The sequence below is a fragment of the Carcharodon carcharias genome, chromosome 13 (genome assembly GCF_017639515.1).
Source record: "Carcharodon carcharias isolate sCarCar2 chromosome 13, sCarCar2.pri, whole genome shotgun sequence".
NCBI lineage: Eukaryota > Metazoa > Chordata > Chondrichthyes > Lamniformes > Lamnidae > Carcharodon > Carcharodon carcharias.
In genome coordinates this window covers 45,649,080-45,676,433 of record NC_054479.1, presented here as the reverse complement: position 1 = coordinate 45,676,433, position 27,354 = coordinate 45,649,080, and the positions used below count along the sequence as shown (strand labels likewise).

The 27,354-nt window shown below is 43.8% G+C and overlaps 1 protein-coding gene across 1 annotated transcript in view; it reads right to left on the bottom strand.

Moving 5' to 3' along the window:
• Positions 1 to 27,354, bottom strand: part of nos1 (nitric oxide synthase 1 (neuronal)) — a 111,507-nt gene that overhangs the window by 16,024 nt on the left and 68,129 nt on the right. The window contains exons 16-24 of the mRNA XM_041202639.1: positions 23,143 to 23,201; positions 20,629 to 20,745; positions 19,957 to 20,131; positions 18,566 to 18,704; positions 18,400 to 18,478; positions 13,280 to 13,473; positions 5,205 to 5,374; positions 4,171 to 4,381; positions 2,684 to 2,771 (exon numbers count right to left, since the gene is read on the bottom strand). Coding sequence (XP_041058573.1) covers positions 2,684 to 2,771; positions 4,171 to 4,381; positions 5,205 to 5,374; positions 13,280 to 13,473; positions 18,400 to 18,478; positions 18,566 to 18,704; positions 19,957 to 20,131; positions 20,629 to 20,745; positions 23,143 to 23,201 — 1,232 coding nt within the window. The remainder of the gene's footprint in view (positions 1 to 2,683; positions 2,772 to 4,170; positions 4,382 to 5,204; positions 5,375 to 13,279; positions 13,474 to 18,399; positions 18,479 to 18,565; positions 18,705 to 19,956; positions 20,132 to 20,628; positions 20,746 to 23,142; positions 23,202 to 27,354) is intronic.

Below are 27,354 nucleotides of genomic sequence, written 5' to 3'. Positions count from 1 at the left end.
TACCCAAAGATGCACTGGGAAACCTTTTGCCCTGAAGTTCCAACGTACGGATTGCACAGCATATGCTCGGGATGTTCAAACTTCCATAGGGCAATAGCCTTGCAATGGGAACCATCCAATGCTGTGATTTAAATTGCAAAATTCGGATGGTTCCAATTGTCTTATAGTAATAGTTACCCAAAAGGGTTTAGAAGAATTAAAACCACTTCTAGCTTCTGGGTAACTACAGTACATACAAATCTCCCCCCTCCCCACCACGGAACTCCCCCAAACCCAGGACCCTCCATGGTGCCCCTGATTACATTCCCCCCCTTCCAATAACTGCCCTCCCCAACCCTGACTACACCCCCATCTCCCAACTAACCTCCCCACACCCGGACTACCCAGTACTGCCCTCCCCACATCCCAACTATCCCCAAGCCCTCCCCACTGACCAGCCCCCATGACCACCTGCCAATGACCACCTGACCCTCCCCACTGGCTACCACCCCAATGACCATCTCCCCACTGACAACCCACCTTGACCACCTGACACCCCACTGACCAAACCCCACTGACCAACCAAACCCAACATTGAACACTGCCACTGGCCATCCGATCCCCCCTCTGACCACCTCCTTGCACTGACCACACCCAACTGACCACCTAACCCTCAGCCCTAACTGACCACCTAACACTCACCCCCACTGACCAGCCCTTCCACTGACTATCCTCCTCACTGACCATCCAACTTCCCCCACCCCCGCCACCCATCCTACCATCTTAACTTACAATCCTACCTTCCCCTTGGCTTCTCAAAGTGGCTGGACCGAGAAGCTTACCTGCTTTACAGCAGCTCATGCTGTTAAAAGGAGGCATGGCTTACTTACCTCTGACTCAGCTGCCCTGGACACAAGGCCTTGGTAACCTGTTGCACTGAACCTTTCTCACTTGGCCCGAGTCAAAAGTTCAAGCGAGAAATGAATGGCTTCATTTTAAGGTAAGTAACTAGGAGTGAAGTGGCAATCCGACTCCAATTGCCACTCCACGGAAGCTAATTTTGAATAAGTGCCTTACCTCACTTACAGGATAAAATTTAAAGCGGCTACATGAGCTTCTGTACAGGCTGATGTAAATGATGTGAAATATTTCATCTGAATGTGAGGTTGAGGTTGAAGTGTCAGTGACCTCTATTCTCTTTTGTTGCTCCAGCCATGATCAGTTTAAGCTCTGACTGTAACATTTCCAATAGATTATAGTTACAAGCACTAGTGTGCTATTTACAACATAAGCTTTACTTGAGCAGTACTCTGGAAAAGGGGAAATCACTATTTTTCTGCTATTAACCAGGAATGCTAAGATTGAATAGATGCAGTTCACCAAGTAATTTTTTTAATTCTATTCGTTCATGAGATGTGGGCATCACGGGCTAGGCCAGCATTTATTGCCCATCCCTAATTACCCTTGGTCTGAGGGCGTTTTAAAGGACAATCCCATTGCTGTGGGTCTGGAGTCACATGCAGGCCAGACCAGGTAAGGACGGAAGATTTCCTTCTCTAAAGGACATTAGTGAACCAGATGGGTTTTTAGAACAATCGGTAATGGTTTCATGTTCATCATTAGACTTTTAATTCCAGATTTTTAGTGAATTTAAATGTCACCATCTGCTGTGGTGGGAATCAAACCCAAGTCCTCAGAGCATTACCCTGGGTCTCTGGCCTCATGACAATATCACCACATCACTGCCTGGGTGGGGAAGATGGCACATTATACCCAGGTACAGGAAAATCTGACCTATCTTTCTCAAAAGTACTTTTCAAAATTTAAGGACCTGTGTAAAGATTTGCAGAGTGTAGTTTTTATAGGGCAGGGTTTTCCAGCCCTGCAACTGGCGGGCATCATTGATTGATCAAATTTGGAGAACCAGTGTCAGGGTGGGAAAATCCTGCCCATACAGCCCAAGCAGCTTTAAACTTCATTGGCTGAATCTTTGGCTCGGCAAGCTGGGGTGGGACCCACTCACCGAGACATAAAATGACGCAGGGTGACATCGGGCATGCGTCCGGACATCGCCGCGCATCATTTAGATTTTCAATTTGGTGGGTGCGCAACAGACTCGGCTGCGCGCCCGCCAAATTGTCAAAGGCCTGTTAAGGCCACTAATTAACTAATTAAAGCTATTGAGAAGGCTGCCCATCCAACCTTAAGGTTGGCAGGCAACGAAGAGCCCAGGCGGCCTTCACATTTTTCATGGAACCTCATCCGCGGGCAGTAGGCGGTTTCATGAAGGGTTTATAAATTAAATAAATTTTTTACTTAAAGTTCATTGACATGTCCCAGCTCATGTGACACTGTCACATCGGGGACATGTCTTACATTTTTTTTCTTCATTAAAACTTTTAAAATGTAAAACTTATCTCCCTGAGGCAGCTCTGTGCCTCAGGAGATTTCGCACTCCCGACTCAGGGAACCCCGCCCCCTGCCAGCATTGGAAGCGCTCAGCACTTCTGGGTGTGCGTCACGCTGGGCGGGCCTTAATTGGCTCACCTACGTAAAATGGCGGCACGGACCCAATCAGGGGTGCCAATCAGGTCCATGCCCGCCTCGGCCAGCGCCTGTCCCCACACACGCCCGTGCCTGCACCCGCACAACCCCCCCAATGGGGGGAAAATTCTCTCCCATATATTCATGAAAAACTGATTACCCTCTGACAAAGCAAGGCACCATTTCATCTGTGTCTATTCTGTTAAGCCAGGAAGAGCAGACTCCATGGTGTAGTGATCCTTCACCATCTGTAAACATAAATTCATCCGCTCATTATCAAAGATAACCACAATATATTTCACTTAAATTGCTGGTTACTGTCCACTCTCTTTTCATTTTCATCCACCCTTGTCATGCAGCATTTCATCACTCAAGCTAAACTCTCCAACCTCTGCAACTGGTCACTAGGGTGGGCCAGGGAGTGGTCATCACTGAATTATCCTTTGAAGTATCCTGTGCAATATCTTGTGGAATTATGGAATGGACAACATGCTACCATTGAATAGAATGTAAATTGCATTGCTACTAAGCCACAACATGTAACACTTAATGTAAAACAAGTATTAAGCAACAGGTGTCAAAATCAGATAGCACTGTATAAGATATATTCTTCCATTCGCTCTTGTCCTGCTAAGAGCTGAATCCAGTACATGGCCAGTAGATTGCAATCCAGTGATTTTAATTTTCCCCATTTCCTTATGTTCTGTTCTAATGCTTATGGTTGCACACTTAGACGAATGAATACATTTTATATTCAGTCATGGTTTTGTATGTCAAAGCTATCTGTTGGTAAACTTTCTCTAAGCTTTCCTCCAGGATTCCTCCTGAGCTTCAAATTTACCATCCTGTTCACCTTTCTTCTTTCACGTTTTCTTCCCGTGTTGAAATTAGGACTTGTTGCATCAAAATCTATTTAACTCATCCTTCCCCCAGACCACAAAACTGTGGAGCTTTGTAGCACCTTTGGTCTTCAGCTTTATCTATAATTGAGAGGTTTTAAAAACCCAAACTTGATGCTACCCGATTCATCTTCACAACTTGATTTATCTTGTTGGCTCTCCTGCTCTTTTCAACATCCACAGTGCCCTGCACAGTAGACCTTGAACCTTGAAGCATGAGCTGGGGCTGAATTATCTTGTTCAAAAGTTAGACACTGCATTGCATTATTAGGGTCAAAGTGATATTTTGGATTAGTTTGGATTGCCGAAGTGGGTCAGAGAAGAATTTCCTGATGTTTTTTTCTCCCAGTTGGCCTGGGTTTTTATCTTTTATCACCTTTTCCAGGAGGTCACATGATTTTGGGTGGAGTACAGAGTCTTTATATTGACAGGAACCAGAATTGTGCAGGACAGGCTGGTTGGATGGACTAGAGAGTGTTTTTCTGTCCTTCATTGCTAGTATGTTCCTCTATGTTTCATGGCAGACAAATGCATGAGGTGAAGCTTCAACAGGCTGACAAGATCTGGTTTCAAATCACATGCTGGATAGTGTCCCAACACCACAATTAAACATAACTTCATTTTCATTCATCCATATGCTTGGGCATAACTTTAATGCCACTGAGAGATAGAAATCCCTCCTTAAAAAAAAACTATTCTACAACAATGTAGCAGCGATGAGCATATGTCATACTTTTGATTCTTGTACCTCTTGTGCGGTAAGAAACAACAGCCACTGTAAGGTGAATCTCATCTGGGTACATGTCAGGAGATGAGCTGATGGAGTAATATCGAGGTTGCAGCAGAGGAAGCTGGGTAAGTAGCAGGGTTGTTGGAACCTGAACAGAAGGAAACTCCTCCAGCACTTCGACAACGGTCGGGTTATTGTACCACTTCCATTTCTCATACTCCTGCAATCCCTACCAATAGAATTCATGGTTTTTATTAAACCGCCACTGCAAGCATATCATATTACAGTTAGAATTATTCCATGCTCCAAAGGTGCATCTTTCTTACACTGCAGAGGGCTTATGTAAACCAAAGGTTGCTGGTGTTGGGAGGGAAGGAGATTTTGCTGGAGCAGCCAAGAATCTATATTATTGGTAACATCAAGAGGAGAAATAATGTATACTCAGATAGTACTGCCTTAGAGCACAGTGATCACTGGTTGAATACTATGCCTACAGATGGTACTTCCTAGACAAAAGCTGATTTTGCCAGTTGCTGACTAAACTAGCATCACCTCACATGGAGTTGTAGTAAGGACTGGCCCCAATATTTGCACCTCCAGCTAAAGTGGATGAAACAAATCATGTCGGTGAAGCTATGGAGAAATCCCATGACCAATTTTGCACAGCATTTGGGGGTCAGGCTCTGTGTGTATGTGCAGAATTTTAGGCAATCCCGTCAATGTAGTTCCAACATGTTCAATGGGCCAGTGTTTTGATAAACATACAAGGTTTTAATAATTATTTTGTTGTGCAAAATATAGATGTTTTCTCTCCTGTGAGAATTTAAAAATGTGGTGTGTTGCAGGGAACCAACTGTTTGTCAGTTTAGAATTGGTGTTAATGTTTAAGTTGCATTTTGATTGCAAGGCATGTAATGCTTTATGGGAAGGGGGTGTTTATGGGAAGTGGATGTGACAACTGGCAAGGGGCTCACTCTCTTGCTTTTCAAAATATAAACCTAGCTAAAATTACTTAATGACTTAAAACAAAAAAGAAGTGGTAAGAGACTCACCTTGCTGAGAACTTCAAGCCTTTTTTTTTGCTCCTCATTTCTTGCCAAGAGAGCGAACTGCTGCAGTAAGAGTGGGCTTGGGACAGTTGTGATGTCCAAATAGTACTTAAAAACTTGAAAGATGGTGCAAGGCGGAATGCGATTCTCATCACTCCAGTTGCTGATAACGCCTGAGTGGACAAAAGAGATTTTACAAGCTGCAACCTTGAATACAGGAATATTTAAGGGCCAAATTACCTTACGGGCCAGGTATGTGAGGGGAGTCTGCCCAGATTTCCAGGCAGAGACTAGAACTGGGATTAGAGCGAAGGTGGAGGAACTGGAAAGCAGGACTGTTGCTGCAAAGGTGAGAGTTTCTGCACCCGGCTACCAACTTTGATGCCTCCTGGTTGTCACTGAAGTTCCTGCAGGGAGTGAGTTGGGGAGGGAAGAAATTATTTTCTAAACTTTTCCTGTCCTTCATCTTTGGGGTAATCCAATGACCCCATTTTGCGGGTGTCCCAGTGAAAGCCTCATCATCTGTGTTTTTAGGCTGTGCCCTCTGCAAGAGTTACTTTTAGATGCAGTTAGAAGAGAGCAAGGTTGGAGGACTGTGAACGCTACTTTCCACCTCATTTGCATTGTTACACTGGGTCTGCACTAACTCCAGAAATATAGGAAACCCTGCAAATCTCAGGGGTGGATAACTAATTGTGGAGCATTTGTGCCCCTGTGTCCACTTCACTGTACCTGGAAACTGAACATTCCTCACGGGAACCTAAACAACATCTCCACTTTAATGTTTAAAGTTGGCATTAGCCCACTTGTTTTAACTGGCATGCAAAGAATCTCCACTAATGTCAACAACAGTCATTCCTGGACCTTAGCATTCTTTCTCCTGCTGAGAGCACACATCAGTACTTCAGGCACATACTCCCAAATTGTCTCTCAATTCTTCAGGAATATCTACAGAATGGACAGAAAACTCTGCAGCCATTCTCAATGGCAGAATTCCAAACGAGTAACATATCTGTTTGGCTACAAAGCTCTTCTCATAGAGCGCTGGAGGTGAATATTCATTTCTAAGTGAAGGTAGGAGAGGCAATGTTTTTACTTCACTGTCCCAGCACCCAGCTTGGCCATTGAAAATACCAAAGCAGAAAAACTGTGTTTATGACAAATATCAGGTAGAAAATACAACCGAGAACCAAGCAGAATACAGAAGGTTCAGAGGGGAAGTGAAAAAGCAAATAAGAAGAGCAAAGGGGGATCATGAAATAGACTGACAGCCAACATAAAGCAGAATCCCAAAGTCTCCTATCAGCACATAACTAGTAAGAGGGTGGTAAAAGGAGGAGTAGGGCCGATTAGGGACCAAAAAGGGGATTTACACTTGGAGGCAGGGTGAATACTTTGCGTCTGTCTTTACCAAGGAAGCAGATTCTACCGAGGCCACGGTGACAGAGGAGGAAACTCACTCACTAGAAGGATTCAAAATTGATAAGGAGGAAGTGTTGAATAGACTGTCGGTACTTAAGGTTGACAAGACATCGGGACCAGATGAGATACATCCAAGGATATTGAAGGAAGTGAAAGTGGATATAGCAGGGACATTGGCTATATTTCAGGCTTCTCTAGACTCAGGGGAGGTGCCAGAAGACTGGAGAATTGCACACATTACATAAAAACAAAAAAACTGCGGATGCTGGAAATCCAAAACAAAAACAGAATTACCTGGAAAATCTCAGCAGGTCTGGTAGCATTGGCGGAGAAGAAAAGAGTTGACGTTTTGAGTCCTCATGACCCTTCGACAGAACTTGAGTTCGAGTTCAAGAAAGAGTTGAAATATAAGCTGGTTTAAGGCGTGTGGGGGGGCAGAGGGAGAGAGAAGTGGAGGGGGTTGGTGTGGTTGTAGGGACAAATGAGCAGTGATAGAAGCAGATCATCAAAAGATGTCACAAACAACAGAACAAAAGAACACATAGGTGTTAAAGTTGGTGATATTATCTAAACGAATGTGCTAATTAAGAATGGATGGTAGGGCACTCAAGGTATAGCTCTAGTGGGGGTGGGGAGAGCATAAGAGATTTTAAAATATTTAAAAATAATGGAAATAGGTGGGAAAAGAAAAATCTATATAATTTATTGGAAAAAAAACAAAAGGAAGGGGGAAACAGAAAGGGGGTGGGGATGGAGGAGGGAGCTCAAGACCTAAAGTTGTTGAATTCAATATTCAGTCCGGAAGGCTGTAAAGTGCCTAGTTGGAAGATGAGGTGTTGTTCCTCCAGTTTGCGCTGGGCTTCACTGGAACAATGCAGCAAGCCAAGGACAGACATGTGGGCAAGAGAGCAGGGTGGAGTGTTAAAATGGCAAGCGACAGGGAGGTTTGGGTCTTTCTTGCGGACAGACCGCAGGTGTTCTGCAAAGCAGTCGCCCAGTTTACGTTTGGTCTCTCCGATGTAGAGGAGACCACATTGGGAGCAACGAATGCAGTAGACTAAGTTGGGGGAAATGCAAGTGAAATGCTGCTTCACTTGAAAGGAGTGTTTGGGCCCTTGGACGGTGAGGAGAGAGGAAGTGAAGGGGCAGGTGTTGCATCTTTTGCGTGGGCATGGGGTGGTGCCATAGGAGGGGGTTGAGGAGTAGGGGGTGATGGAGGAGTGGACAAGGGTGTCCCAGAGGGAGGGATCCCTACGGAATGCCGATAGGGAGGGTTGAAGGGAAGATGTGTTTGGTGGTGGCATCATGCTGGAGTTGGCTGAAATGGCGGAGGATGATCCTTTGAATGCGAAGGCTGGTGGGGTGATAAGTGAGGACAAGGGGGACCCTATCATGTTTCTGGGAGGGAGGAGAAGGCGTGAGGGCGGATGCGTGGGAGATGGGCCAGACACGGTTGAGGGCCCTGTCAACGACCGTGGGTGGAAAACCTCGGTTAAGGAAGAAGGAGGACATGTCAGAGGAACTGTTTTTGAAGGTAGCATCTTCGGAACAGATGCGACGGAGGCGAAGGAACTGAGAGAATGGGATGGAGTCCTTACAGGAAGCGGGGTGTGAGGAGCTGTAGTCGAGGTAGCTGTGGGAGTTGGTGGGTTTGTAATGGGTATTGGTGGACAGTCTATCACCAGAGATTGAGACAGAGAGGTCAAGGAAGGGAAGGTAAGTGTCAGAGATGGACCATGTGAAAATGATTGAGGGGTGGAGATTGGAAGCAAAATTAATAAATTTTTCCGAGTCCCAACGAGAGCATGAAGCAGCACCGAAGTAATCATCAATGTACCAGAGCAAGAGTTGTGGAAGGGGGCCGGAGTAGGACTGGAACAAGGAATGTTCCACATACCCCATAAAGAGACAGGCATAGCTGGGGCCCATGCGGGTACCCATAGCCACACCTTTTATTTGGAGGAAGTGAGAGGAGTTGAAGGAGAAATTGTTTAGTGTGAGAACAAGTTCAGCCAGACGGAGGAGAGTAGTGGTGGATGGGGATTGTTCGGGCCTCTGTTCGAGGAAGAAGCTCAGGGCCCTCAGACCATCCTTGTGGGGGATGGAGGTGTAGAGGGATTGGACGTCCATGGTGTAGAGGAAGCGGTTGGGGCCAGGGAACTGGAAATTGTTGATGTGACGTAAGGTGTCAGAGGAATCACGGATGTAGGTGGGAAGGGACTGGACAAGGGGAGAGAGAAGGGAGTCAAGATAACGAGAAATGAGTTCTGTGGGGCAGGAGCAAGCTGAGACGATTGGTCTACCGGGGCAGTTCTGTTTGTGGATTTTGGGTAGGAGATAGAAGCGGGCTGTCCGAGGTTGGGCGACTATCAGGTTGGAAGCTGTGGGAGGAAGATCCCCAGAGGAGATGAGGTCAGTGACAGTCCTGGAAACAATGGCTTGATGTTCAGTGGTGGGGTCATGGTCCAGGGAGACAACAGCAGCACCCTTGTCAGTGGGCTCGGCATGATGCTGAACTCTTCTTCCACCGTCTTCGTCTCCGGGCTCACTTCTTTGGGCAGGAGTCCTCTCCCCATTCAACGGATCCTTTCACCCACCTCCAATATTCTCCCTCCACCTGGACCCCTCCCTCTGGATTCTTACCTTCTCTTGATCTTTTCATTGAGAACTGTCGGCGCGACATTAGTCGTCTCAATTTCTCTGCTACCCAAAATCCACAAACAGAACTGCCCCGGTAGACCGATCGTCTCAGCTTGCTCCTGCCCCAGAGAACTCATTTCTCTTTATCTTGACTCCCTTCTCTCTCCCCTTGTCCAGTCCCTTCCCACCTACATCCGTGATTCCTCTGACACCTTACGTCACATCAACAATTTCCAGTTCCTTGGCCCCAACCGCTTCCTCTTCACCATGGACGTCCAATCCCTCTACACCTCCATCCCCCACCAGGATGCTCTGAGGGCCCTTAGCTTCTTCCTCGAACAGAGGCCCGAACAATCCCCATCCACCACTACTCTCCCCCGTCTGGCTAAACTTGTTCTCACACTAAACAATTTCTCCTTCGACTCCTCTCACTTCCTCCAAATAAAAGGTGTGGCTATGGGTACCCGCATGGGCCCCAGCTATGCCTGTCTCTTTTTGGGGTATGTGGAACATTCCTTGTTCCAGTCCTACTCCGGCCCCCTTCCACAACTCTTTCTCCAGAACATTGATGATTACTTCAGTGCTGCTTCATGCTCTCGTGGGGACTTGGAAAAATTTATTAATTTTGCTTCCAATCTCCACCCCTCCATCATTTTCACGTGGTCCATCTCTGACACTTCCCTTCCCTTCCTTGACCTCTCTGTCTCAATTTCTGGTGATAGACTGTCCACCAATACCCATTACAAACCCACTGACTCCCACAGCTACCTCGACTACAGCTCCTCACACCCCGCTTCCTGTAAGGACTCCATCCCATTCTCTCAGTTTCTTTGGCTCCGTCGCATCTGTTCCGATGATGCTACCTTCAAAAACAGTTCCTCTGACATGTCCTCCTTCTTCCTTAAACGAAGTTTTCCACCCACGGTCGTTGACAGGGCCCTCAACCGTGTCTGGCCCATCTCCCGCGCATCCGCCCTCACACCTTCTCCTCCCTCCCAGAAACATGATAGGGTCCCCCTTGTCCTCACTTATCACCCCACCAGCCTCCACATTCAAAGGATCATCCTCCGCCATTTCAGCCAACTCCAGCATGATGCCACCACCAAACACATCTTCCCTTCAACCCCCCTATCGGCATTCTGTAGGGATCGCTCCCTCCGGGACACCCTGGTCCACTCCTCCATCACCCCCTACTCCTCAACCCCCTCCTATGGCACCACCCCATGCCCACGCAAAAGATGCAACACCTGCCCCTTCACTTCCTCTCTCCTCACCGTCCAAGGGCCCAAACACTCCTTTCAAGTGAAGCAGCATTTCACTTGCATTTCCCCCAACTTAGTCTACTGCATTCGTTGCTCCCAATGTGGTCTCCTCTACATTGGAGAGACCAAACGTAAACTGGGCGACCGCTTTGCAGAACACCTGCGGTCTGTCCGCAAGAATGACCCAAACCTCCCTGTCGCTTGCCATTTTAACACTCCACCCTGCTCTCTTGCCCACATGTCTGTCCTTGGTTTGCTGCATTGCTCCAGTGAAGCCCAACGCAAACTAGAGGAACAACACCTCATCTTCCGACTCGGCACTTTACAGCCTTCCGGACTGAATATTGAATTCAACAACTTTAGGTCTTGAGCTCCCTCCTCCATCCCCACCCCCTTTCTGTTTCCCCCTTCCTTTTGCTTTTTTTCAATAAATTATATAGATTTTTCTTTTCCCACCTATTTCCATTATTTTTAAATATTTTTAAATCTTTTATGCTCTCCCCACCTCCACTAGAGCTATACCTCGAGTGCCCTACCATCCATTCTTAATTAGCACATTCATTTAGATAATATCACCAACTTTAACACCTATGTGTTCTTTTGTTCTGTTGTTTGTGACATCTTTTGATGATCTGCTTCTATCACTGCTCGTTTGTCCCTGCAACCACACCAACTCCCTCCACTTCTCTCTCTCTCTGCCCCCCCACACACCTTAAACCAGCTTATATTTCAACTCTTTCTTGGTCTCGAACTCAAGTTCTGTCGACGGGTCATAAGGACTCGAAACGTCAACTCTTTTCTTCTCCGCCGATGCTGCCAGACCTGCTGAGTTTTTCCAGGTAATTCTGTTTTTGTTTTGCAAACGTTACACCCTTGTTCAAAAAAGTTGTAAGGATAAGATCAGCAATGACAGATCAGTCAGTTTAACTTCAGTGGTGGGGAAGCTTCTAGAGAAAATTATTCGGGATAGAATTAGTAGTCACATGGAAAAACGTGATTTGTTGCTGATATATAGCAGGTTCTGGATGGGGAAGGTAAATGTAGTGTGATTATAGCCAAGCCCAGCATATTCAATGCACAATCTTCAAGCTTGCTCATGTTTGTGTGCTTAGGAAGAGCCAGCATGGATTTATAAAGGGAAAATTGTGTTTAACTAACTTGCTGGAGTTTTTTGAAGAGGTAACAGACAGGGTTGTTGAGGGTAATGCAGTGTACGTGGACTTTCAAAAGGCATTTGATAAAGTGCCATGCAAAAGATTTGTGCAAAAAGTTATAGCTCAAGGAATAAAAGTGACAGTAGCAATGTGGATACAAAATTGGCTGAGTAATAGGAAACAGGGTAATGGTCAATGGATATTTTCCGGGTTGGAGGAAGGTTTGTAGTGGAGTTCCCCAGGGGCTGGTATTGGGACCCTTGCTTTTCCTTGATTAATTTTGGTAGAGATCATTGAAGGTGGCAGGACAGGTGGAGAGAGTAGTTAATGAAGTATACAGTATCCTGGGCTTTATTAATAGGGGCATAGAGTACAAGAGCAGGGAGATTATGCTGCGTTTATATAGGACACTTGTTAGACCTCAGCTGGATTATTGTGTACAGTTCTGGGTGTCACACTATAGGAAGAATGTGATTTAATTGGAGAGAGCGCAGAAGAGGTTTACAAGAATGGTTTCAGGGCTGAGAAACTTGAGTTATGAAGATAGATTGGAGAGGTTGGGACTGTTCTCCTTGGTGAGGAGGTGTTCAAAATCATGAGGGGGCTGGACAGAGTAAATGGGTAGAAATTGTTTCCACTCATCAAGGGATCAAGAATGAGAGGGCAAAGTTTTAAAGTGATATGCAAAAGAAGCAAATGTGATGTGAGAAAAAACATTTTCACACAATGAGTGGTTTGAGCCTGGAATGCACTGTCTGGAAGTGTGATGGAGGCAAGTTCAATTGAGACATTCAGGAGGGCATTAGATGATTATTTGAATAGAAACAACGTGCAAGAGTACGGGGAAGAAGCAGAAGAATGGCAATAAGTTATGATGCTCATTTGGAGAGCCGGTGCAGACACGATGGGCCAAATGGCCTCCGTCTGTGCCGTAATAATTCTGTGATGTACAAATTTTTGATTAGTTAATTTAATTGCAGTGCCTATGCAGTACCATAGAGTAGACCACAGGTTCTGCTCTTTCAGTCTTGAGTTTCTGGGCTAAAGTCCATTGCTGAGCCCAGTGAATGGAAGATTGTCCCCTGATCTTTTAGTTTCTATCTATCTGCACATATCATGGAGAGGGCGTGAGATGGTTAAGCTTCCCAAACTGATCCTTTATGCCTAGTGGAACCCTGTTGAGATTAGCATTGATGGGTGCATTGTCTAGATGTGCTCCTCCCTGTTCAATATTTCCTGTATTTGCTGTTCCCAGACAATCCATAGTCTCAAGTGCAGGAACAGGTTCATCTGCACCACTACCTCTTAGCTTCTGCCAGTGAAGTCAATGTTTTTGCTTCTGTCAGGAGGGAATGGAGAAGTCAACTCCTCTCATTCAGTATGGTATTAACCATTAAGGTATTGTACTAGTAAAATATAAATCCAGATAGCAGCAGATTACATATGGATATCTGCGCTCTCTAATCTTGCTTTGAATAAATTTCAAATAACTCTATACTCTATGTTGAGTAGACCCAGTATGCCTGATAGCTTCACAGAGTTTTGTCCAGGCATATAGATATTTTTCTTTGAAAATCCAAAATATACATTCTATAATTACCTAAAGCTGTGTTTCTCTCCTCCAAAAATTCAACTTTTATGACCTGATTTACAGGAGGCGCATCTTCTAACCGGTCAATCAAGGCATTGACCAAATCTTCATGGTTACCAGGGAAGACCCCAAGATGGTCACCAGGCTGGTACTGTAATTCTTTTTGCTCATCTGTGTGCATCCGTAGTAAAATTGTGGAACGGCTAAATGGAAAGACAAAACATTGCTTCAAACACTCAGATTAAAGATGCCACAAAATATACATTCCCTTTTTTTCAGTGCACTCTGCGCTCAAAACATTTTCCATTACATCATGGCAATTGTCACTCTTGTTGAGACATGATTCCACAACCCGCCAAGCAATGCCTCTTCATAAGTCAACCCCAAATGGTGATCATCACCGGGCTATTTGACTATAAAGGGCAACAGAGTAAAGCACAGCCCTGTCCTTACTGATATCTACCTATGCTTACTTTCCAACCAGCATCACTCTGTAGTGACCAGGAGCTGGAAGTCTGACAGCCTCTTCCTAGTTTCCTTACTCTAAGGCCACTAAACAGGAGTACCCCAGACTTCCTGGTCCAATTGTCTCTGTACCACAGTGGACAGTGCATTCATGCATCAGGTCATGGCAGAAGCTGCAAAGCCAAATAAAGCAAAGTGTGGACTGTCATCGTAATACAGAATCTTAGTAAGGAAGAACGACACAACGGGACAACTGGAGAACTTAGCACCAGGTCATGTAATGAGTTGACGGAGAAGGAAATCAAACTTTTCTCCCTTGATTCTTCTGAACAGGAACAGTTTTATCTGAAATTGATAGTAATATATACATATTATTTAACAAGCTTGACTAATTAACATAAATTCTTTCTTAGCATTTAACTTCTGACATCAGCTGCTTCCTTTGTTGAAACTTTTACTCCAAGTAATGAACTTACATTTTAACACCTTGTTTCCTAAATTAGAACTTTCCCTCTTTTCAAATGAAAATTCCTGCTGGATCATAGCTGAGGTGCAAACCCAGATATCAGTAAAATGCTCAATCTGAGTTGGTCTTTTCCTTATTTTCATATATTTGCACGTGATATAAATCTGACAATGGAGTTAAAGGTGCACTCTCAGCATCTCAAACATGACAGGGTATAATTTCTGCAGGGGGTTTTCTTATACTTCTGAATTTATGGTGGCTGATTGGGAGATCGCAACACATGATCTGCATTACTGGGATAATTGATCTGTTAGAATAGGGAAACATCTCCATCGCACGCTGTGTAAGCACAGTGTTAGTTACCTGTAAGCAAATGAATGCGTGGCCAATTGGATCTCAGTAACCTTAGGAACTGGTGTTCTAATGAGAAGGTTTTTGTATCTGATTATATAGTTTCTACGAACATAATTCCCTTGCCCAAGCTTAATGGCACCTCTACCCACTTTCCCCTCCCAAATCTACATGCTTTAATTTTCCTTTTCCCTCGACTCATGACACTATGCTGGGGCAAGGCTCCATGAGCACCAGCCACCCAAGCGGCCTCTCTCCAATATGTGAGCCTAGGCTGTGAACAATCTATTCGGTTATGGAGGACAGCACAACTGAGTCAATCCTGACCTCAGCCAATGTTCATGGAAATCCAATTTCCAACAAAGATTACTGAATTACTAATAAGAGAGGGAACGGTGGCTGTTCCCTTACATACAGTTTGGGAAGAAAATTGAAGTATCTCTACCATCATCTCAGCTGAGGTAAGTGAATCCATCAGAGGTTAACCTGGTATAATCTAGGTCTGAATGATTAAGTACCACACTGGGCAGTATCTGTACACCAGAATTCAAAACCTGCAGAAATGTAATGATTCCCAATATACTTCTAAAAACCTAACTGACTCTGGTAGTGGACAGATCACCACTTTGCCTTTGGCAATGATACACAAATCAGTCTTGGCTCAGTGGTAGCACTCATCGCTAAGTCAGGAAGTTGTGGGTTCAAGTCCCATTCTAGGCACTGAAGCACATATTCTAGGCTGACACCCCAAAGTATTACTGAGGGGGAGCTGTCTTTTGGATGAGGTTAAATTAAAGCCCATCTACCTTCTGAGATGGAGCTGAAAATCTCATGGCACTATTCAAAGGAGAACTGGGGAGCTTTCCCTGGTACCCTGACCGATATTTATTTCTCAATAAACATCACTAAATCATATAATCTGGCCATTTTTATTGTTTCATTTATTATTTCATGGGCTGTGGCATCACAGGCTAGGCCAGCATTTGTTCCTATTCACTTGGGAAAGTGGTGCTGAACCAACTTCTTGCACTCACACAGTCCAAATGATGTAGATACACCCACAGTGATATTAGAGAGGGAGTTCCAGGTTTTTGACCCAGTGACAGTGAAGGAATGGCAATATATTTCCAAGCCAGGATGGTGTGTGGCTTGGCAGGGAACTTGCAGGTGGGGGTGTTCCCATGCATCTGCTGCTCTTGTTCTTCGAGGTGCTAGACGTCACAGTTTTGGATGGCGCTGTGCAGAACCTTGACGAGTTGATGCAGTGCATCTTGTAGATGGGACACACTGCTGCCACTGTGTATCAGTGATGGATGGGATTGAATGTTAAGGTGATGGATGGGATGCTAATCAACTGTGTTGTCCTGCATGGTGTTGAGCTTGTATGTTGTTGGAGCTGCACTCATCCAGGCAAGTGGAGAGTATTCCATCATACTCCTGACTTGTGCCTTGTAGATGGTGAACAGGCTTTGGGGAGTCAGGAGATGAGTTACTCACCTAAGAATTCCCAGCCTCTGACCTAATCTTGTAGCCAAAGGGCAGGATCTTCCGGTCAGCAAGCGGGGGTGGGGCCCACTCGCCAACACGTAAAATGACACGGGATGACGTCAGGTGGAACTGCTTATGTCACCCCGCGTCATTTCCATTTTCAAGTCGGCGGGGTCGCAGCCAAGTCAGCTGTGCGCCTGCCAACCTGTCAATGGCCTATTGAGGCCATTGAAAAACAAATTAAGGTAATTAATGGACCTGCTCGTCCAACCTTAAGGTTAGTGGGCAGGCTGGGAGTTCTGGAGGGCTTCAGGAAAAGCATGAAACCTCATCCAAGTGTGGGATGAGGTTTCATGAGGGTATTTAAACTTTTATAAAATCTTTCAATGAAAGTTATGGACATGTCCCAACTCATGTGACATTGTTACATGAGGAGGCATGTCAGGGAAAGTTTTTTATCATTTCTATTAAAAATTTTAATTCTGAGCCGATCTCCCTGAGGCAGCACTTAGCCTTGGGAAGATTAGTGCACTCTTTTCCACGCATGCAAGAAAGAGTGCACTCCCGGCTGAGGGAATCCCCCCACCCCGCTCGCAAAGGAAGCGCGTAGCTTTTCCTGGTGGACGTCACGCTGGTGGGGCCTTAATTGGCCCACCCACCTAAAATGGCAGTGCGCCCCTAATTGGGGGCGCTGATCGGAGGTGTGCGTGCCCGCACCCGCTCCCACACTTTCCCCCCAGCGAGGAAAATGTTTCCTATCGTATTTATGTGGTTGATCAAATTCAGTTTTTGGTCAATGGCAATATGTTGACAGTGGGGGATTCAGTGATGGTAATGCCATTGGAGGGCAAGGGGAGATGGTGGTGTAGTTATGTCACTGGCTTGTCATCCAGAGGCCCAGGCTAATGCTCTGAGGCAATGGGTTCAAATCCCACCATGGCGGTGGATGTAATTTAAACCCAATTAATAAATCTGGAATATATAGCTAGCTTCAGCAATGGTGACCATGACAACTATCATTGATTATTGTAAAAACCCATCTGCTTCCTTCATGTCCTTTAAGGAAGGAAATCTGCTGGCCTGGCCTACTTGTGACTGCAGACCCAGGGCAATGTGGTTGACTCTTAACTGCCCCCTGAAATGGCTTAGCAAGCCACTCAGTTCAAGGATAGGGAACAAATGCTGGAGCGATGCCCACATCCCATGAAAGAATAAAGAAAAAGGCATTCTCACATAGCCTCTTGAGTTCAGCTCCATTGTCCATGCGCATGGACCAAGGTTGTAATGAGGTCAGGAGCCAAGTGGCCCTAGTGGAACCGAAACTGAGTGAGAGTGAGCAGGTTATTACTGTGTAAGTGTTGCTTGATAACACTGTTGATGACATCTTCCATCACTTTGCTGACGATCAAGAGTAGACTGATGGGTCTGTAACTGACTAGCTTGTACTTTTCCTGTCTGTTGTGGAGAGGACATAACTGGGCAATTTTCCACATTGCCGGGTAGATGCCAGTGTTCTAACAGTGCTGCAACAGCTTGGCTAGAGGCGCAGCTAGTTCTGGAGCACAAGTCTTCAGTACTATTGCCAGAATATTGTCAGGGCCCATAGCCTTTGCAGTATCCGGTGCCTTTAGCTATTTCTTGATATCATGTGGAGTGAATCAAATTGGCCAAAGACTGGCATTGGTGATGCTGGAGACCTCAGGAGCAGGCCAAGATGGATCATCCACTGGGCACTTCTGGCTGAAGCTGGCTGCAAATGTTTCATCCTTGTCTTTTGCACTGATGTGCTGAGCTCCCCATCATTGAGGATGGGGATATTTGTGGTGTCTCGTCCTCCTGTTAGTTGTTCAATTGTACACTACCATTCATAACTGAACAGGACTGCAGAGCTTAGATCAGATCCATTGGTTGTGAAATCTCTTAGCTCTGTCAGTCGTATGTTGCTTATGCTGCTTGGCATGCAAGTAGTCCTGTGGTGTAGCTTCACCAGTTTGACACTTCATTTTCAGTTATGTCTGGTTCTCCTCCTGACGTGCCCTCCTGCAATCTTCATTGTTGGTTGTGGAATTTTGGCTGTGTGAAGATTGGATGCCAACTTTCCTACATCACAGCAGGAACTATACTGAAAAATTTAATTGGTTGCAAAGCACTTAGAGACATCTTGGAGTCATGAAAGGCACTCTCTAAATGTCAAACGCTTCTTACATTTTACACTGGAAACTTTGTAGCTAAAATGAAATCCATACGTTCAGTGTGATAACAAGACAACAATCACTTAGCATTTTAACATGAAGTACATCATTCTGTTTAAGTGGTTCTTCCCTCTGAAGTTATATTAATGAAGCAAAAGTTTTTCTACCTGGATTTTGGATTTTGTAAGTTGTGTCGGGATAACAATCTTGCAGCATAAACTTTCTTTTTGTGAATGCTGTAGAGGGCTTTGCCAGAAGAAAAAAATGCAAAAAATTACTTACAATAATCTAAAAATTCTTGAAAATGCTCAAGTTATTTATAGTAACACACACCTCCAGTGAGGTCGGGTGCTGTAGTCTGGTAGGTCAGGCGAAATTTTGTTCTCTTCCAACTGCGATCATTACTTATTAAGGAGTTGTTGGCTTTTTCGATGTTCACATCATCCCCCACACAGAATACATCACACGCTGCCTAAAATCAATGCAGTTATATGTTAATACACTAACATCTGACTGTCCCACAGTAACCCTGGCAACTGATGATTAACGGGTGTTTAAGTGAGAAGGTTGCTGATTGCTCTTTGCTTTCCTGAACCTCTCTATCTCTCTCTTCTCCTTTAAACTCTTTAAAACCCACCTCTTTGATCAAACTTTTGGCATTTGTCCTAATATCTTCTTGTGTGCCTTAATGTCAATTTTCTGTTTGACAATGCTCCTGTGAAGCACCTTGGGACGTTTTACTATGTTAATGGCATTATATAAATGCAAGTTATGTATATTTAGCCAGACATAGGAATATGGCTGGCCTACCTTGATAATTTAGTTGGGAGAACATTGGGGTTTGTGACATCTCTTCAACACAACTGCTGTTTCTTTTCTCAAATTATTTTATGTTTTGACATAGCCTCTCACTATACTCTATAACCAGATTTTAGGAAGCACATGAGTGCCTCAGGGTAACGTGTCTTCTGTTTTTTCCTCTTTTCACTGTGCATAGCACCTGGCACTTTCTCTTTAACCCCGATGTGGTTTTTGGCTAAAATTGGGAACTCTTTGGGTGGGGGGGTGGTGGGGGGAGGAGTTGGGGGAATCACAAAGGGCATCCTCTATGCTGCCACACACTCCCAAGTATAATTCAAATGCACCTCCAGCATTGCTGTGCTTCTCATTCTTTTACAGTGCCATCTTTGTCACTTTTGACATGTGTTACAATTGTATGTTAATAATTTCCTTTTATTTGTTCATGGGATATGAACCTAATTGGCAAGGCCAGCATTTGCTGCCTATCCCTAATTGCCCTCCAGAAGGTGGTGGTGAGCTGCACTGCGCATTCTCCTATACTTCCTTAATACTTTTCAACACTCTACTCTTATTTTTATGTCTTCCTTTTTTTTTATATTCTATCAAGTTTTTAATATTCTGTATGCTTTGCCAATACTTTGGAGGAACTGTAATAACTACTTTGTCAAAATACTACAGCTTCTTAAGTATACCTGAAAAAGAAGCAATGAGGGTAACTTTGACATTGGCCAATAGTTTGAACTAGGTGGTATTGGTTCAGCTGCCCCTTCTATATCTCCACTGTTTTTAATTCTATTCAATTCCAATATTACCCAATTTACACTATTGGTCAAATTAAAAGTTACCCCCAAGGAATCTGGGAGTTTGCAACACAGGCCCTGGTTAGTTAAGAAGTCAGAAGTAAGCTCCTAAACATTAATAACCTTAAAAACTTTCTTAGCCCAAGTCCTGAATGACTCCTCTTGCCCACAGAGTTCATCCCCCTCTCCCATCCTCATAATCCGCTCTCCTCCAAGTTCCTCCAGTAGAGTGTCCACAGCTCGAGCAAAAGCACAGAAATGCGGATAGGCTCGAGAGCCAAGACCAAAAGCAGAGAATCTGCAAAACAATGTATTCAAACTTAATATTCACTAGTGGTCACTCGCTTTATACTTCTTATAGTTTACAAAAACTTTCGACCAAAACGTCTTGAACCAGTTTGAGGGATTTTGCTTATGAGGGCTTTTTTATCCCAAAATGACAGTTCCAGCAGTTTTTACAACAAAGGTTGACAGGTGCTATAAAAACATTGTGGGATTTAACTTTCTTTCTTCTATTTTCAATGTATTGATTAAAGCAATTGTCAACCATTTTATTTTAAATGAGCTATTAACAAAATACCAGTGTCACAAGCTCTAGTATAATCAGAGGCAGTCATTGTGTTTGCCAGCAGCAGACCTTTTTCCTCTGTGCCAGGGCATGAGCCATCTTTTAAGTTGGGGCTCTGTGTAACTAGAATCACCAGTATTGTTTTGCTTATTTTGCAGGGTTGTAACATAAATGCAACTTGAATGAGTTTTATGTTATTTCAGAAATATTATTTGGAACACACTTACCTAACATTAGCTAAAGGTCCAGTACTCTCAAAGGTATCTTTGTGCTCTGGTTCATCACTTGAAGATTTTCGGGCATCTGAGAATGAGGACACACTGTTGAAGCGAACCTTGTAGCTCCTGGACAGAGACAAGATAAGACACACTTATTTTATGGATAATACAAATTGGGAGCAGGAGTGGGCCGTTCGGCCCCCTGAGCCTGCTCCGCCATTCAATAAGATCATGGCTGATCTGAATGTGGCCTCATCTCCAAATTTTGCCTATCCCCAATAACCTTTGACTCCACCTTAGTCAAGAAGCTATCTAACTCTGCCTTAAATATATTCAATGGCCTTGACTCCACCGGTCCCCAGGGAAGAGAGTTCCAAAGATTCGTGACCCTCTGAGAGAAAATATTCTTCTTATCTCCATCTTTGATGGGAGATCCCTTATTTTTAAACTGTGTACCCTATTTCTAGTTTCTCCCACAAGGATCCACCCTGTCAAGTCCCCTCAGGATCTTATATGTTTCAATAAGATCACCTCACATTCTTCTAAACTCCAATGGATACAAGCCCAACCTGTCCAACCTTCCCTCATAAGATAACCCCCCTCCACACATCCATGGTATCAATGCAGTGAACCTTTTCTGAACTGCTTCAAATTCATTTATATCCTTTCTTAAACAACGAGTCCAAAATTGTACACACTATTCTAAACCCTGCATAACTGTAGCAAAACATCCCTACTTTAAATGCTATTCCCCTTGCAATAAACAACAACATTCCATTTGCCTTCTTAATCACTTGTACTTGTAAACTAACCTTTTGCGATTCATGTACCAGGAAACCCAGATCCCTCTGTACTTCAGAGTTCTGTAATCTATCTCCATTTAAATAATGTGCTGCTTTTCCATTCTTCCTGCCAAAGTGGACAAGTGCACATTTTCCCACATTACCCTCCATCTGCCACATTTTTGCCCACTCACTTAATATATCTATGTCCCTTTGCAGACTCCTTATGTCCTCTTCACAATTTACTTTCCTATCCATCTTTGTGTCATAAGCAAATCTAGCAACCATACATTTGGTCTCTTCATCCGAGTCAATGATATAAATTGTAAACGGTTGAGACCCAACAATAATCCCTGTGGCACTTCACTCATCACATCTTACCAACCTAAAAAAGACCCATTTATGCCTGCTCTCTGTTTCCTCTTAGCTAACCACTCCTCTATCCATACTAATATGTTACCCCCTACACCATGAGCTCTTATTTTGTGTAGTAACCTTTGATGTGGCACCTTGTCAACAGCTTTCTGGAAATCTAAGTACAGCACAGCCACAGGTTCTCCTTTATTTACGCTGTTTGTTACTTCCTCAAAAAACCCCAATAAATTAGTCAACATAATTTCACTTTCATAAAACCATGTTGACTCTGTCTGATTGCATTGAGATTTTCTAAGTGCACCACTATAACCTCCTTAAAAATAGATTCCAGCAATTTCCCCATGTTAAGCTAACTGGCCTGTAGTTTCCTACTTTCTGTCTCTTTCCTTTCTTGAAAAGAGGATCACAGTTACTATTTTCCAATTTGATGGGAACTTTCCAGAATCCAGGTAGTTTTGGAAAATTAAAACCGATGCATCCATTATCTCAGCAGCAACTTCTTTTAAGACTCCAGGATGAAGTTCATCAGGTCCTGGGACTTGTCAGCTTTTAGTTCTTATAGTTTTCTCAGTTCCCCTTCCCTGATGATTATAACTGTTTCAAGTTCCTCCCTCCCTTTCACCTCCAGATTCACAATTATTTCTGGGTTGTTACTTGTATCCTCTGCAGTGAGGACAGATGCAAAATACCTATTCAATTCATCTGCCATTTCCATATTTTCCATTATTCATTCCCCATACTCACTCTCTCGAGGACCAACACTCACTCTACTTACTCTTTTCCTTTTTAAATATTGTAGAAATTCCTACTACCTGTTTTTATATTTCTAGCTAGCTTCCTCTTGTACTCTAATTTCTCCCTCCTCTTTAATCTTTTAGTCATTCTTTGCTGACCTTTATATTCCATCCAATCTTCTGACCTACCACTCATCTTTGCGGAATTATGCATGTTTTCTTTCAATTTGATACTATCTTGAACTTCTTTAGTTAGCCATGGATGGTGGGTCCTTCCCTCAGAGTCTTTCTTTCTCACTGGGATGTATCTTTTCTGAAATATCTCCTTAAATGTCTGACACTGCACTTTACTGATCTATCACTTAACCTAATTTCTCAGTTCACTTTAGCCAGCTCTGACTTCATGCCCCCATAATTGCCCTTATTTACGTTTAAAACGTTAGTCTTAAATCCACTCCTCTCTCAATTATATTTTGATCACTGCTTCCTATGGCATCTTCACAATGAGGTCATATTGAATAAAAAGCTCAGTAATGGCTCAGGAATTGTGTTTTCTGCTGACAGGTGAGAGATTGCCTCAGTTTAGCAATATATAGGGTAATTATCAGCAATGATGTTTCAAATTCACTCACCTCCTTTCTGCCGAATTTGAATTAGGATGTCTCATTTCCATCAGGGCAGATCCAAATTTCTAGAAGAATAAGATGAGAAAGTTATACTGTCATTTTGAATAACCATTTGTCAAACCTACAGTTATTTACCAGAACATAATGCAATAATTGCATCAGAGTGCCTCATCATATCACTTAGGCATTGTGAAGAGAATGATCACAAGTTCTTCTCTCTTTCAAAGCACAGACTTTTCATAAAGGCTTTAAGTACAAAGTACAAAGATGTTATAACAGCAGTATATTTATTATTGAGAAACCTAGGTGAATGGAAATGGTCTACAATGCAGAACACACGAAGGAAAAGTACCCCGAGAATTGTTTTAACTCTTCAAAATGGAGTCAGCAGTTATACTGCTCAAATTAAACTGTGAAAGGTTATAGAAATAAAACATTCCTTACTACTGATAGAAGACAGGTTTGCAAGATCTCATGTCCAGGAAGAATTTCTGAAGCGAGATATAAAGGTGTCCTGTCTAATCTATACCTGTGTGTGAACCCATATGAGGAAAAACCTGAGAAGCTAGGGAATAAACATATCAGGTACCAGTAACTCATTTATTTGGAGTGCTTTTGGGAGTACCAACATGACTATTTGAGGTGATTGACACTAAAGATTTGATTTCTCCTAGCACACATCATTGATCAATAGAATTGAGGAGATGTTTTTGGGAATGAAGGCTATATTAGATGGCAGCCCAGATTTTCGTCATGATGGAGAGTCTCTCTGTTGTGATGAAAATGGCGGAACTGCCTGAAAATCACACATCCTGCCCCCAAACACATCACTTCCCATTTTCTCAGAGGCGGGAATGGGGACAGTTTGTGTTTCGCACATGCATGGTTTATGGAGACAGCTGCCATTTAAATCATCAGCTGCCTTCACTGGAGGTGGAGTTTGGTAGCCAAGGAGTGTCAAATCCAAAGTGTGCAGAATAGACCTGGTAAGAGCAGGTCTGAACATTGTGGATTTATTTGGATAGCCTGTGTACTCCTTTGGAGATGTAAGATATTCCTTTGGATCTGTTCCTGGTACACCTTTGGAGAGGTCAGGTACCATTTAGGAGAGGGAAGGTTCTCTTTGGAAGTGTTAAAATTAGGCATGAGTGTGCATAAAGAGTGCATCAACTCATTAACTGTCAAGTTCATTGAAACTATCAACAGTGCTGACAAAATCAACTGTCAAAAACATCCTTCAAGAGGACCTGCCAAAGTGTTAAGAGGAACTGTCAAAACCATCTGTTAAAGGGAGCAGTCAAGCTGTCAAGGCATTTAAAAACCCCTCCCTTTATATCTTTGGAAAAAATTATCTGCTGTGTTTTTAAAAAATCGCTGCTTGCTATTTCACTTAAGCTTCAGGGTTGATATAAACCTCAGGGTTTCATTACAGAATTAGTGTTGCATGACTGATTGCACAAACATCCATTATCACAGTAGGGTGCCTGTCACTTCACAGTTTCATTGACAGTTACAAGTGGTTACAGACTCTTTGAAGTGAAACTTTGAATTCGAATACTTGTTATAAGTGTTTATGTAGTTGAAGGAATGTAAATGGGTTAAATGGGTTTTTTGTGAATTAGAGCATTATATTCAATATAGTGAAGCCTGCAATAGACACTTAGGGCAGAATTTTCCCCCCGTCGGGGGGAAAGTTGAAAAGCGGGCACATGCAGGCATGCCTCCGATTGGTGCCCCCAATTGGGGGCGCACTGCCATTTTACGTGGGCAGGCCAATTGAGGCCCACCAGCATGACATCCGCACAGAAGCGCAATGCGCTCCCTGTGCAGGCAGGGGGGGTATCCCTCAGCAGAGAGTGTGCTCTTTCGCACATGCACACGAAAGAGCGCATTCATCTCCCTGAGGCTAAATGCTGCCTCAGGGAGATCAGTTCTACAATAAAAAATGTTAAAAATAGAAAAAAAATTCCCTGCCATATCCCCTCAGGTGATACTGTCACATGAATTGGGACATGTCCATAACTTTTAAAAACACTTTTATTAAATATTGAAAAGCCTATATGAAATCTCATCCTGCCTGTGGGTAAGGTTTCATGCTTTTACTAATGCCCGCCAGGGCTCCTGGCCTGCCGGCCAACCTTAAGGTTGGGCAGGCAGGTCCATTAATTACTTAAATGACTCTGTCAACGACATCAATTGGCCATTGACAGGTCAGTGGATGCACAGTTGATTTTGCTGAGCCCCCACCTACCTGAAAATTTAAATGGGGCGCAGTGATGTTGGGAGTTCCACCTGATGTCACCGCGCATCATTTTATATAGCAGTGAGCGAGCCTCCTGCACCGCCTTCCCCCACCCCCCCCCCCCCGGCTCATCGATGGGGAAATCCTGGCCTTAGAACTTTATTTCATAGAACTTTATTTTATCTCATCTCTCCATGGTTCCTAAAGTCTACCCATGATGGATATTGGGTGATTTGACATGGAGGGTGTAAGGGTAAAAGATGAGGGTGGGTGAATGGGTTGGCATAAGTTGGCATTAAGTTGCCATAGGGGCTATAAAGAGCTATAGGTGGGTACAGGGACATAGGTTGGCATGGGGCTATAAAGGGCCATAGGGTGGGTACAGGGCATGAGATGGCATGGGTTGGCACGGATGGGGCATGGGGAGTGTGTGGGGGGGGCGAGGGGTTGTGAGGGATGGAGTGATGTTTTATGTATTATTCTTTTTTTCATTTTCACGTTCATGGGAACACCGCCACCTGCAAGTTCCCCTCCAAGGTACACTGACTTGGAAATATATCGCCATTCCTTCATCTTCACTGGGTCAAAATCCTGAAATTCCCTCCCTAAGGGCACTGTGGGTGCACCAACACTACATGGACTGCAGCAATTCAAGAGGCCGGTTCACTGAAACCTTCTCTAGGGCAATTAGGGATGGGGTAGCCAGTGATGCCAATGTCCCATGAAAGAATATTTTTTGAAAAAACTTTGGATGCAATGCCTGGACCCTCAAGGCAGGCCTTCTGCCCAGCCAGCCTCTGCACCCGGCATCCTCCTTACTTCCTGCTGGGTCGCCAGCCCTGACTTCCAATCTAGCCCCTACCTTAGACTGAAAATCTGACATCCAGGCAGCTAATTATGAAGGTTGGATGTATGGAGCTTGGAATTCTGCACACCCGATGCGAGAGTGAAAATTTAGGCCAGCATTTTTGAGACTAAAGCGCTCGGTTCTCAACCCTTAGTTATTCTAATAGTTCTTTTGGTAGTGCTTGTAGTTGAAAGTATAAGGGTTCTGTGTCTAGTAGAAAGGTGGCTCTGTAAAATTAGTAAGTGCATCTCCAACAGAGAGACAGAAAGATTCTAGAAGTTAGGGTTGTACAGCTACACTAGCCAGATACAGCTAAATATAGCTGTACAGGTTTCCCTGTGATTAAAAAAAAGGTAAGATCTAACACAGCTGGTTCCAGATACAGCTACTAGTTCAAACCATGAATTTGCCAAGGAGTAGATGATCCTCTACACATGGTGGTTCATCACTCTGACATCTTGGAGGCTAATGCCATCTTCCAAGAAGCAAGAAAAGCGAGTGATTAATTCGCACTAGCACTTAATGACAAGGTTATATAAACCCTAGAAACATTGCTAACTACAAATGTTAATGTATGTAATAGACTGTTAATAAAACTGTTAATATGTCAACTATCTAAGGAGTCTAATTTTAGGCCCATAATACTAGTGCAACAATATCCCTTTAAGATACTATCAGTCAAAAAGGAGTGGTTTGGTTGAAAAACCAGCACATTGTGAGAGGAAAGGAAGTTTGAGGGAGGTCATTTCCACAGTTTTGAGGTCCTGGGAAAGATTGGGAATCAGGATCCCGATCTTTAGAGGAAGCATTCCACTATGGCACAGCAATGAAGTGCTATCCAGGGTAATGGAGCTATGTATCTAATATTTAACTCAGAATCTGTAAAAAAAATAGGAACGCTTTTTGTAGTGACAGCAAGGTTAGATGACTCAAAACTTAACAGGACTCTTCTTATTTATTATAGTTTTATATTAACACCAATTTACGCTGACTTTATTTTAAAAGACATTGTAAACATGAACAAGTTCATGATGCATAAACTGTTATGTATTTTGGGAAAGAGGAAATCTTGGCAACAAGAAAGTTTTTTTCATTTTTCTGAAGTTGCTACATTTGTTCAATGAAAGAG